Consider the following 13,879-nt stretch of genomic DNA (forward strand, 5'->3'; position numbering starts at 1 on the left):
GGTTACACAGCATGCTGCTGCTGCTGCCATAAGATGCTAATGGGGCAAATAATTTGAGATTGGTCTTAAATTTAATAATCGTTTGTGGCAGCCTAAACGTTTTCCCAATGTTTTTTTGACATTTAACTGGGGATTTAGGGGTTAATTTTGAGCCTGCATATGAAGTTTATTTTTTATTTGTTTTACAAATGTGGGGTTATATTTTTAGCCAATAGAATTTCCATAAATCTGTAGGTAGTTTTAAAAATGAATATTTACCATTTACTGCAACTCTATGGGGACAAAACATAATGTAACAGGTCATAACTAAAAATGTTCCAATCAAAGGATTGAAGACGGAAAACATGAGCTAATTTTTCTTCTCTGAAGTAGAGATCGATATAGAACATGACAATTAAAATTTCCAATTCATAAATGTTTTTAAAATATTTATTTTATATTATTTATTTAATATTGAGTTTGATTCAATATTTTCTTAGCTAACTGTATTTTTGCCATGCTTATGGTCTTTTATTTTTTGTGTTCTGATAACTATTATAATGCTGTTCAGAATTCTGACATCTTTTGTATCCACTTCTTAATTTCAATGACAATAAAACATGTCAGTTGACAAAGACAAACAAAGTTCTGTTGTGACTATTGGGGGGGCGCCTGGGGAGGGTCTCGCCCGGGGAGTAATTCAGGGTAGAACCGCCACTGTGCTTGCCTCACAGACTCACACAGAAACATGCAGTCAGCTAGGAGCGCATGTCTTCTTCCTGAGCGCGTAAGAGGCGCTAATCACCATGAAGAGTCAAACGGAGGAGCTCAGCAGCAGCATGTGACCGCAGGCAGCTCCGCTCCACGCCGCACCGCTCAGTCATCGCTTCACCTGCAGGACCACACGCAGCTCAAGACTCTGAGTCCGACTGGACGACAGGATGGACGCTGCGGAGCCGAGAGTGCAGGTAAAGCCTTCAGAGAACGCGGTGGTTTATGGGCAGGCATTCTTTCACTGAATCCTGGCTGAGGAGGACTGCGGTGCTGAACAGCCAAATGAGCTCATATGTTCCTTTCAAGGATCAGAAACATGACTGAATGCTGTGGTGCTGAAGCTGTTTACAACCCTGCAGAATTTAATAATATAGGTTTCAATATGGAAGTTACAAGACATGCGCAAAAGACTTCTTACCTAATTGCTGCTAGAAAAGCATTTTTAATGAATTGTGAATTAACTTTTTTTTTAAAAATTAATATAAGTTTGGTGAAGCTATGTTTTTATATACACTAACACTGTTATGACAGACATATGCAAATCCATTGTGATTTATGTCATGTGTAGCAAAAATAATCCTTATAAAATAAATCATTCGTAATCTCTCCTTTGCTGAAATGATCTCTTCCGGATGAAAAACAGATAAAAAGTCACTGACCTCTGAAAGATGAGTGTCTAGGCTCTCAGGGTGTTTGAGCATTTGTACTTATTATCCACTTCCTGTTTATTTTAAAGCAGATTTTTCCGTTGAGTGACAGGATATAGTTTATGTTTTTCCAGTAAATGTTTAAGCTTTGGCTTTAACATGACCTAACCTTGAAAACCCATCAGTCTCATCATTGAAACAGACCCATCTTTAGGTGTTTTACTCATAGGCTCAAGCCAGCATCGATTTTCTTTCAGGTCAACTCTTCATTGGCTTCATCAGTCAGCCGAAGAAGTTTGGTGAGTTCATCACTGTTGCAAATAAATAATAAAACTGCCAGAGTCAACACAAACTCATTTACAGTTTTTTTCGTCATGCATGAATGGGAGATAATATTGATTCAGTGCAGCAGCAGCGAGGTCTAAATCTCATGACCAGAGAGCGCTGCTGCCCAATGCCCAGTCATAAATTCCAGTTGTTTGGCACAACAGACGGGCATCAGCTTTTATCAGCCGTGGTGTGAAGCAGGGCAGCAGGAGTTTGCTCAGAGCTCAGCTTTTCAACAGTCACATTCTGTTCAGACGGAGAAGACAAACACAGACTGCTCATGCATTCTGATAACTTAGTCCTTCCTTGGGGCTTCGGCGGTCAGGTAAGATACTTTTACCATTTCAGATTGTTCTTTGTTCACTCTGCTTTACTGATATGTGAACAATGTTTCTTTAAGTTAGTGGGTAAAATCTTAAGAGTTAAGAGAGAGTCAAGGTGTGTCTCTCTTTTTGTCCAGATACCACTGATGAAAAATAAACATTTTGCAGCTTTGGGGATGGATGCAGGGTTGGTCAAATGACAGCTCAACACAAAAAACAAACAAACACATTGAGAGTAGTTTGAGATAAAGGGTACTTTAAATGTGCTTTCCAATGGCATGTACAAGTTCTGGGCAGAAACATTTAAGGATTATGGTGCATTTTATGCCACATAAAAGCCTGAGTGCAGCTCGCTGATGGTCTGGAAATAGCCATCTGTGGGGATCAGATCCACATGTGCCTTCACTTTGACTCTGTCGTGGGCTGTTTTTCTTAAGCGTAGAAACTACCTTTTATTTTGAAAAGATTTCTTTTGAAACCTCACATTTTTCTTTTTTTAAAATCATAATCCAATGAAATACTAAGAGAATTGACTTTTTTGACGTTGCTTGAGTGTTGGTGCCTGTTAGGACCTGTATAATGACAAACATGTATGTCCTGGTCTGCTGCATCATGACAGAGATTTTGTGATTATGGAGCATTCTGCCGTTTCCTGGAAACCCCCACAAATGCACAGTTCATTACATTTACAGTGAATGTAATGCAGTCTTGTCAATTGCGTGTGACCCCTGTGTACATTCATATGGGCTAGCCTGGCTGGTATGTTGCGTATCAACCACTGGCAGCTTAATCTGAGAGAGGATGCTGATCCCTTTCCTGTACACAGATTATCAACATCAGCTCTGCGGCCTGAGCAGTCCATGTGGCGCTGCAGCTGTGAACAGCAGTTCCATTCATTATCATAATGCCTCGATGGTCTATTGGCAGTCAAGGTGGCTCAAGCAAAGCAAGAATAAAGCTAGCTCTGACCCAAAAAAAAAAAAAAAAGACGGGTTTTAAGTGCTTTGACAACTTTGGAAAAGTGAGCTGCTGCATGGTTGAAAAATAGATCCCGGCTTCTAATGGGCTTACAGTGCATTTACATTAATTTGATTAAAAATGTAACTTTTCTTCACAAAGCTTGGAAAGTTTCTTTTTAAGGACTTGGTTTACACAGGCCGTTTATTTCCTTTGTGAGTTAACCCTTGACTAAAAATAAGAAGCTCCCTTCTATGAACTTAAGTTTCATATGTTCTAAATAGTTTGAAATAATTTGCAGGTTCTTTGTGCGTTAACTCTTCAATCCTAAAACTTATGAGCAATCATTGAGCTTTTCGTGAGCTAAAGAGTTGGCTGTATCAGCTACATAGCAAGCATTTTGCTGGTGGCAAAACAATAGATGGAAATGTGATTCTTTTTAAACATTTAAAGTGGTACACATGTACAAGTCTCCTGTGTAGTAATTCGCATATTTCCATTGGACAGGGTATCCAAAATGTGACTTCAAACAAGAGTAATGTTACTTCAAAATAATGGTACTGTGATGGAAGGACTAAAAAAAAACATGAAGACAGTTGAAAAATCAAGGAAATTAAATGTAGATGCAAATTTAGGTACAACTATATTTAAAAAAAATGTTCAACTAAAAAAGGAATGTCCCTTTGTTTGCTACGTTTTTGATGCAATGTTTTCACTATAGTGTACAGAAATAAATTGGTGATATATATTATGAAATATCATTCAAATGCCTAATATCATCTAACACATGTTGACAAACACTTGATTTTTATAAAGGTTATTGAATATCTAATATCAGGTGTCTCTCTCTTTTTTTTTAACAAGCGTTGCAATCATTACATTTGTCATCTATGATCTCAAAACACTTCCATCATTCCAACATCTACAAATTATTTGCAGACACTAAGGCAGAAGTCTTTGGCTGGTTTTTACATTGACAGTTTCAATTATATGCTGATCCTGATTTGTTATTGATATTATTCTACATCTTTATAACAAATAGTATAAATGTTACCTAAAAAAGACAATAGACATACAGCCCACTGTAGCTGGTGTGTAGCAATACTAACAATACTAGCCTTTTGATTAAGGGTTTTTTCCTCCAAAAAAGTTAAGTGTATACATAATTATGACTATCCCAATTCTGCATCCATCTCCATTTCAGAAAAAAAAAAACATAAACTTGTTTTTCTCTTTGGATTCTCCCATCATTCGTGTATACAAGACTGCATCTCACTGTTGAATATTTCTAAAATTTTAGCATTTCTCTTCATGTAACATATTGATGTTAGATTTGTTGTTTACACCCCTAATTTGCATTGTGATGTGAGTAAAACTGCACAATTTGACAAAAAAAAAAAAATTATCAGCACACTTAGACTTTCGTATTGTTCTTTCAAATTTCATATTCACATACTTTTTCTTATATTTATATTATTAATTCTAAATTTGATTTAAAATATCTGAAGTTTTTAAAACTTCAATCAGCTCCTCCGTGAACCGCCACCTTAATGTGGTGGAGGAGTTTTAGAGCTTGCGTTATCCCTGGAGCTAAGTTGTCTTGGGTTTAAACCCGTGGTAGGGTCTCCCATGGTAGACAGGTCCAGGGTGACGAATTAGACAAAGAGCAATCCAGAAGCCCCTTATGAGAAGAACAAGCAATGATCCCGTTACTGGATTGGTGTCACAGAGCCAGGCCTGAGGTTGGGGCTCCCAGGCCTTCTTGGTGTCTCTCGAAGGGGTACTGGAAAGTGCCCCAATGGGGGACTCCATTGTCCACCTGGGGGACTACAATGCCCACGCAGCCAATGACAGTGGCACCTGAAGTGGCGTGATTGGTATGAATGGCTTCTCTGATCTGAACCGAGGGGTGTTTTGTTATTGGATTTCTGAGCTCGTCTATAACGAATACCATTTTCGAGCACAAGGGTATTCATCAATACATGTGTCACTAGGACCCCCTAGGCAGAAGGTCAATGATCAACTTTGTAGCTGTTTCAGGTGACCTTCAACCTGGTGTCTTGGACACTCGGGTAAAGAGAGGGTCCACCCATCATTACCTGGTGGTGAGTTGGATTCGCTGGCGGGGAAGGAGGCCGGGAGACCCAAACTCAATGTGAGGGTCTGCTGGGAATGTCTGGCTGAGCCCTCTGTCAGGGAAGTCTTTAACTCCCACATCTGGGAAAGTTTCATACAGGTACAAAGAGAGGCTGGGGACATCGAGTCAATTGAAAAAATGAACTTTCTCTATAGGGTGGCTGGGCGCTCTCTTAGAGATAGGGTGATAAGCGGAGTGCTTGGAGTAGAACTGCTTCTCTCCCACATCTAGAGGAGCCAGTTGAGGTGGCTCAGGCATCTAGTCCAGATACCTCCTGGACGCCTCTCTGGGGAGGTGTTCCGGGCATGACCCACTGGGCGGAGGCCCTGTGGAAGACCCAGGACACGCTGGAGAGACTATGTCTCTCGGCCAGTAGCGGCCAATTGCCCGGGGCGCAAATTTCAATGGGGGACGGCTTGTGCTTGGAAGAAAATAAAAATGGCGCCACTATCGGTTTTCTATTATCCATTATTTCACAGACTTTGGAACGGCCTAAAACCAGCGAATTGGCGCCCCCCCCAGCTGCGCGCGCTCCTGTCTTAGAGAAGGAAAACGGGAGGGGTAGTGGGCACAGGCTGCGAGGAGCGCAGCCTAGATAACGCAACACCTGGATCCTCGGGTGCCGTTGGATCACTCAGCCTATGTTAATAATGTCATTATTTACTAACTTTTGTAGATACGTTTATTACCTGTCTTTTCTGTCGTTTAGTTGGTGTCAGTATTTGACAAAGACAGCAGGTAATGCAGTAAAACAGCTGCGCTTCATGAGATCATAAATGAACAATCCATCATTTGTTTATTAATGTTTTAAGGTTATTTGGAGGATTTTTACTATTGGTGTTGCACAAAATTAGAAAAATGCCAAATATTTTTGGAGTAATCCCACTGATGAGTTCCATGATGTACTGTAGTTTTTAATGTTTTATAAGACTTAAAAGTTATATTTACAATTACAGTTTAAAAAAAAAATCAAATCCCTCTGATCCATTTCACAAAGACACACACACAGGACGTCACACACCAAGAAATGAACTTGATAAAAGTAATGCCAGGAGTCCAGCACTGAAAAAATGACAAAGAGCAAAGAAAACAGAATGATTTGATTTATTTCTTATTATTAAAATTTCCAGGCTTTGTTTGTTTTGTTCTGCAGCATGTTCATATTTGTATAATTTTGACAGAATACATTTTTACGGAGAGCAAAATATTATACGTTATTTAAGGTTTAACTGGATTTATTCTGGATTAATATTCATGTCTATTTTTTGTTCAAAAAGCTCAGTTTTAAAGATTTTAAAGGTTTAAAAGTTTAGCTTTAGTGTGTTCAATAACTGTTTATCTTGTTCAACCCAGAACCTAAAGCGTGTTTTTAATTTAGGCCCCCTGTGCGACTGAGTTTGACACCCTGTAACACGAGTCATCAAATTCATGCTTTTTGTGTAAAATGTTAAATAAAGATAGAGACAAAAGGATGTTGTCAAATTTGTATGTGTGCAGGGGGGCTGGTTGGGTTACTTGCCGGGGAGTAAGTTAGTGTAGAACCGCCACTGCTCTTGGCTGTCCTGGGAACGTCTCAAGTCCCCCCGGAGGAGCTGGAGGAAGTGGCCGGGGCGAGGAAAGTCTTGGGATTTTTGCTTAGACTGCTATCCCATGACACGGAATCAGATGAGTGAAAGAAGATGGATGGATGGATGGATGGATGGATGGCTGGATGGATGGATCAATCAGCTTTTTAAATACTAGTTTCTGCCAACATCAGCAGATTTTCTTCATGCCCTGCCCTGAATTTCCTACTCAGTTAAGATAATTATTTTTTGTCCTATAACTACCATCAATCTACCATCAATCTTTTTATTAGAAATGGTTGTCAAACAGAAGGACTAGTGCTAAGACTCACTGAGTGAAACACTTCAACGATAGTGTTTTTATTCTTGACACAAAGCTTGGTGGGATGTTTTTTTTGTGGCATGTTTTCTGTGCAATAACATGCCATATATATATATATATATATATATATATATATATATATATATATATATATATATATATATATACATATATAGATGAACTGTAAGACAAATTTTTGTTTGACTATATTGTTAAACTATAACAGATACAATTTTTCTATAGAATTTTATTGTTAAAATGTTTATGAGTTGGTTGTTGTGGAAGCGATTGAGTGGCATAATTAAAAATAAAAGTTAAAACCAGAAATGCTTTTTCATTTTCAAAATGAAGCTGCATTTTTGGACTGAAAATTAGTCTTTGTCTGTTAGCAGACGGACACACGTAGATAGCACTGACATCATCGCCCCGCCTCCCCTCTGGAAATGCTAAGTCGAATTGAATTATGCGACATTATTCGCAGGGTGGATGTGAAAATGAAAATGCAATCCCCTCTTTGCATTTTCGTTTTAATTATGACACAGAATAAGCTGTTTTTTTTTGTAGAAAATGAAAAAGCATTTTGAAGGATTGATTTTTCATTTTAATTTTGAGTCATTTGAGTTACATTTTGAAAATAAAAAAGCATTTCTGTTAATCCATTTTAATTGTCAAATTAAATATTTCTAAATGAATTTTTGCTGTACATGTACCAGAAAACTTTTTGAAAATGAAAAGTTAAATACCATTTTCTTTATGATTTTAATTGACAGAATTAGCAGTGTTGAAGAAAAAAATGAAAAAGCATTTTGTCGGATTGCTTTTTAATTTTAATTTTGAGTCAAAAAATGCAGCTTCATTTTGAAAATGAAAAACCCTTTCTGGTTTTGACTTTTATATTTTATTATGCTACAGAATCGCTTCCATAGGTTGTTAAGGAAAGCACCGTAACTTTTTTCAGATGAAAGTTTTATTTTTTAAAGCAGAATAACTGGGAATGACTCACTCTTCACATGGTTTTATCATTGTGGCTCAGATTTACGTAACTGAGCAGAACAGGTCACTGCAAAGGTTTACGCTGAACAGAACTGCCTGGACTATGATGAAAACCTTTTCTTTACTGGATTAAGACCTGCAATCAGTTTCCAAGACAACTGTGCCGTTCATTGGGGATAATGTGTTTTTTTCTAAATGCCTTTCACTGGCATGAAAGACCAACTCAGCAAACATTTTATTTTGTGATATCTTCATGTCAGACGGATGGCAGCTCAGGCAGAGGTTTAATTCCAGCTGCTTTGATTCGGTGCTGTGATCATTGTACTCCAGACTTTTCAGTCAAACGCTTGTTGTTTTTTTGTTTGTCTAACAGAGGAGTGAAGACGAGGCAGTGGTGGACAGAGGAGGAACATGGACCCAGCAAAAAGCCAACTTTGAGCAGGAAGATTTTGAAGGTATCAGATTCGTGAGACCGGGAATTGCTTCTGCTGCTGAGTCCACCCACTCTGTCCTCACAACTGCTGCTTTCCTCTTGATGGTTGTTGAGAGCAGAGTAGGAGGCAGAAGCTGTGGGTGAGCTGAGGATGCATCAGTAATTTCAGTTCACAAGGAAAGCCTTAAAAAAAAAAAACGATCAGGCAGCGAGAATGACTAATTCAAAGAACTAAATGCCAACACAAAAACAAAGAAGGAGAATTGATGACAGAATTGTGGATTTGTAATATGGTAAATTAGCTGGCAGTTTGCACAAAATATGGTCCTAACGATTTTACACAGCATTCCTCTTGTGATTTAATCTGTCTCCCTTTGGCATTACAGGAGATTTAAAACAAAAGCTCTTAACCAAACTTTATGTGAATTAGAAATCATTTGGAGCAGAAAAGGTTTTAAGGCCGCAGACAGTTTTAATCTATTTTTATTGAGTTTTAATTCCAAAGCTTACTAGCAGAAGAAGCAGCAAAGTGAAAGAGAAAAGCCCATTTTCCCTCCCTTCTCTAAGTCATGCTGACTCATATCTGCACAAACGCATTCATGCAGTAGTTTTGCTGATCAGTTATGTCATAAATATTGACATAAGAAGAGCAGAATTTGCTTATGTTTTGTTAGATATTGAACTTCAACAGTAGCCCTGGACCCTCTAGTATTTTGACTAGTATTCTTTGGCATCACAGCAGATGTGTTTTACACTCTCAGCAATGTAATCCTTTGTAGGTTTAACAGTATATGGCAGTGTTTTCTATGCACAACCCAGCTACCCTACGTATGATAACCAAGTAAAAATATCGAAACCATAAGACCAATGCAATACCTCAAAAGTGTATTTATCAATATTTAGTTTTTAAGGGAAACTTATAGACTAATATTGGATTTCTCTTAATTTTGGGGATTATATCTGACAGCTGATGAACAAAAGTGATTTCAATAAGGAGAGATCTCGTAAGTGTGATTGAAAGATTTATTAGTGAAGCATGAATTGTCAGTAGTCTTTGACGGCTGGAGACATCTTGCTTGCTTGGGATGACCTCGGAACAAGTGAAGAGACCCCTGAGCCCATGCACTGATGGTGGTTAAGGCCATCAGTGCTGAATCGAAGAGCCAGGAGGAGAACAGGACAGAGGTGGGCCGGCAATGTCTGGAGGCAGGAATTTGATTGTGATTGGCTGTAAATAAAGTGAGCACTTTAGCTATTGGCTCAGAGTGCGGACTAATTGATGAGTGACATGTGGAGTGAAGAATCAGCAACCCAGCATACCTGAAGGTGTGGTAGATCTTTAATAAAATTGCGCCAAAGCTTCAGTAATATCTCAGAAAATAATAATAAGAAAAAAATCAAGAGATCAATGCCAATTGAAGAGTTAAAAAGTAAATATAAACTCAGTTAAAAATATATGTACAGGCTTTTCCGGATTAGAAAAAATCTCAACAAACCACAATGTACAGTTTATAGTAAATTCTATGGTGAGAAACAGTTTAAAAAAATAAGTGCAATTTCGGAGAAATGAAATGAAAGAAATCCTCCAATAAGAAATTGCAAATGAGGAGTGGGAAGATATTTATCATGTGTATTCCTATTTAAGTTAAAAGTGCATAATACATGGTATGTTATGCACCACATGCATTTGTTGTTCTTTAAGATAATTAAGCTAAACTCCATAGCTCTGGAGACCCATGTCCCACACCTGCCTTACTTCCAGTTTTTACAAAAAATGCTGAGAGGCCGACCTTTTCTGTAGCTTTCTAGGCCCTTAAAAATCCTTATTGACATTAATTTCCAAGAGATTTCCCAATACCAGTTGAGGTGGCTCAGGCATCTGGTCCGGGTGCCTCCGTGGGGATGTGTTCTGGGCATGTCCCACAGGGTGGGGGCCCCGGGGAAGAACCAGGCCACGATGGAGAGACTGCGTCTCTCAGCTGGCCTGGGAACGCCTCTGTATGCAAAGGCCCAGTAAACCTTTGCAAGTGTTTTAAATATCTTAGGTTATACTGTAAAACACTTTCCCCAATATTTAAATTGTTCTCATTGTGTTACAAGGTGGATTTTAAAGCCTTATGGAGCAAAAGTGCAGAACTTTGTAATAAAAGATGAACTGCCAAAGGCAGGGACTGTAAAAAAAAATAGATGAGTGCTTGACAGGCATGTCATCAATAGATGGAAGATATTTGGAATTGTATGACAGATAATCTTATGTATTCTATATATTTTTCCATTATTACTAAAATAGAAACATTTTTTATAAACTCTTGTTGCTTCAAAAATTACAATTTTTTTTATTTTTAATCAATTAAAGCTCAATTAAAATGGAAGAACAGAAAGCAGAAGCACATCAGCATAAAGAAACGTGTTTGTTGTTGCTGATTTTTGTGTAAACCCTTTTAGATTTGTTTCCACAGGCCACAGGACTCTGTACATTGGGGTCCATGTCCCCTTGGGCAGTACTCGGCATCGGAGCCATCGCAAGCACCGTCACTATGGCAACAAACATTGGAGGAGGAGCAGGAACTCCCCTCTGGTGGAGGGTCGAGAGTCACCTCTTTATGGTACTGGGCATAGATATAGATGGGATCAGTGTAGTTGAGACCGGAATTGAAAGATTTTCCTGTTTATTAATCCTTTTGATCAAAGGGATTCTTTAGTTTTGATCTCTTGGAGACTGTCTGTGATATAATTTGTCGCATAAATAGTTCCTCACTGGCAGCACATTCAGATCTAAGCAGTCTGGAAGCTTTAGCTGACTATGTATGAAGCAAAGTAAATCTTTTTTTTCTATTAGCTTCAGTTCATTGCAAATCCTTGTATTACCAGACACGCCCTCCCAAAGAGTGCAGTTCCTACTGGGGGCGGAAGATGACGATGAGGAGCACATCCCTCATGACCTCTTCACAGAAATGGATGAGATCTGTGTGAAGAATGGGGAGGATTCAGAGTGGCGGGAAAGTGCCAGGTGGGGATGTCAGTCATGGTGGTGTTACATGTACACAAAGCCAGGATGTCTTTACAGACGGCTCAGACTGGATGGCACAAGCACGATCCCTTTTATCCTAATGAAAAATACATATTTGCCCCATATGTTTATTTCCACCACATTACGTAATTGCAATCCAGTAATTGTTTTGTGTCATTGGAGGAAATCGTAATGCTCTGTATGAGATCTTCTCTTGACAAACGTAGTCACCAAGGAATATTTTATTTAGAGAGTTTTCCAGATGAGGCCAGTAAGGAAGGAAAAAAATAAAGAAAACAAGATTTGAATGCTCAACGTGGAGGCCTCAGAGTGCATCAAAGTGGAACAGATGGCTGGTTAGTTTGCTGTCTGCTCGCTTGTCTTGATGGAAACACAAACCTCTCTTACAGGTGGTTGAAGTTTGAAGAGGATGTGGAGGATGGAGGAGAAAGATGGAGTAAACCCTACGTAGCCACACTGTCTCTGCACAGCCTGTTTGAACTGCGCAGCTGCATCATCAACAGCACGGTGCTGCTGGACATGAGGGCGAATACTATTGAAGAGATTGCAGGTCATCTCTGTCTTTTAGGCCTACTGGAGTGACTTTTGTTATGTACTACCGAAATAAGGGCATAGAAGTTGCTCTCTGTCGGTTGTAGGATCTTCAAAATGGTTCATTCTCTGTTTGCATAAAGTTTAACAAAAGAATATGAAGGATAACAGCTCCTACCTTTCTGCCTTAGATATGGTTTTAGATCACCAGGAGTTATACTCACCACTTGGAGACGAGCTCAGACAGAAAGTGCGTGAAACACTGCTCAAGAAGCACCATCACCAGAACCAGAAGAAGCTGGCCAACCGCCTGCCGATAGTACGTTCGATTGCAGACATGGGCCGACGAGCGTCTGACTTCAATCTGGACAAAAATGGTAAGAATGCTTAGGAACAGCGAGCAACCAGTGAAAAGGGAAAAACCTAACTTAAATTTTTATTAAATTTTAATGCAATTTTTAAATAATTTATAAGGAAGAAAATACGTAAAATAGGTTGTACCTATAAAAACATGCTTACTTGACAAATAATCTCCAGCGTGAACCTCTAGGGTTGTGAAGGATGCTTGAAGTGGCGTGGCCAACTGAGTAGGAAAGAGTACAGAAATATTTACTTAAGTAAGACTAAATTTACATTGTCAAAATACTAAATTACAAGTAAAAGTACTATTGGAAAAAAATAGGCTACTTAAGTAAAAGTAAAGTTTTCTCCCAAAAAATGCTCAAAGTATTGAATAGCTGATTATTTTTGAGAAAAAAACCTCCTTAACAATGGTGACCTGCATCCTAACAGTACATTATTGTTTATATATTAAAAGCAATATTAAAGTAACATTTATTTTGGTTTAGATAAAGATGTCAGAGATTTTAGCAAATAGGATTAGCCAAAGCTGCTTCATTCTTAACTTTTTCCTTTTAAAATTAGTCTAAGTTCATTTGAATATTATTTCAGGATGCTGCAGCAGAAATTGTAGCTTTTTTTGTTGTATTTAGTTCTTACTAGTTAAACTTGCACTTAAAGCTGTGAATGTAAAAATCTTTACCACATTAAGATAGACGTTTTAAAGAAGCTTAACATTATTGTGCAAGCAGTACTGGTTCAACCAGCCAACAGAATAACAGAATAACTAGTGGTCATGGCAGAGTGGAGCATCTTTACTCAGATACAATCTTTGTTCTGATAAAGTGAACAGTTTTGAGGTCGTAAATGACAGAAAACAACATTTCAAGCTGAATGACAGATATTGAGAGGAGGTTTAAATGTAATATATTTTAATAGATTTTGCACTCCAGATAAAAGCAAAAGTAGAGTTTCATGGTCATACTCAAAGAAATTAAATATACCGGTACTGAAAAAAGCTATTCAGTTGCAGTATCATCAGTAAATGTAATCCACTACTTTCCATTCCTGCATATATTCACAATAACAACTCCGTTTGAAAAATAGGCAACTGAGTGGAAACATGGCCCTTTTTGGTGCCAATCATATGCCAATTATATGCTTCTCATTATCCAAAGGTTTAGGCTCCAACAAAATCAAAATAGCTGATTTTGGGCTTGCTTGGGCTTTTAACATGCAAGTGAATGGGAAATTGCTGATTTCTGAAACCAGCCTCAGGTGGTCCTTTTAGGAACTACATCATGGAGTACTACTTGTCTTTGCATTGAGGTTTGGTTATACCATTTACCCATGAAGGCTCAAAAGACAAGTAAAGACGTTTTGAAGATTTGATCCATTTTTGTTATTTTTAAAGCAGAAATGAAAAACGTGGATGAAGAAACTTAACCAAAAAGGCTAAATGGATGTTCCATCTCTAAAATTCTCAGAGATATTAAATACTTTTTTTTGATAAAAAATTTC

At 38.2% G+C, this 13,879-nt stretch overlaps 1 protein-coding gene across 3 annotated transcripts in view; it reads left to right on the plus strand.

Moving 5' to 3' along the window:
• The first annotated feature begins 732 nt into the window (after positions 1-732).
• The window catches only part of slc4a10 (solute carrier family 4 member 10), a 28,182-nt gene continuing 15,035 nt past the window's right edge, over positions 733-13,879 (plus strand). Inside the window, exons 1-7 of one of the 3 annotated variants that reach the window (XM_011489733.3) lie at positions 733-947; positions 1,658-1,699; positions 8,398-8,479; positions 10,917-11,063; positions 11,329-11,467; positions 11,878-12,038; positions 12,211-12,396. In XM_011489733.3, coding sequence (XP_011488035.1) covers positions 921-947; positions 1,658-1,699; positions 8,398-8,479; positions 10,917-11,063; positions 11,329-11,467; positions 11,878-12,038; positions 12,211-12,396 — 784 coding nt within the window. In that variant the 5' untranslated portion in view covers positions 733-920. Of the gene's footprint in view, positions 948-1,657; positions 1,700-1,810; positions 2,053-8,397; positions 8,480-10,916; positions 11,064-11,328; positions 11,468-11,877; positions 12,039-12,210; positions 12,397-13,879 lie in introns of those variants that run through there. The other 2 variants (XM_020713101.2, XM_020713100.2) reach the window with 2 other exon arrangements.

Source organism: Oryzias latipes, chromosome 21, assembly GCF_002234675.1.
Source record: "Oryzias latipes chromosome 21, ASM223467v1".
Taxonomy (NCBI): Eukaryota; Metazoa; Chordata; class Actinopteri; order Beloniformes; family Adrianichthyidae; genus Oryzias; species Oryzias latipes.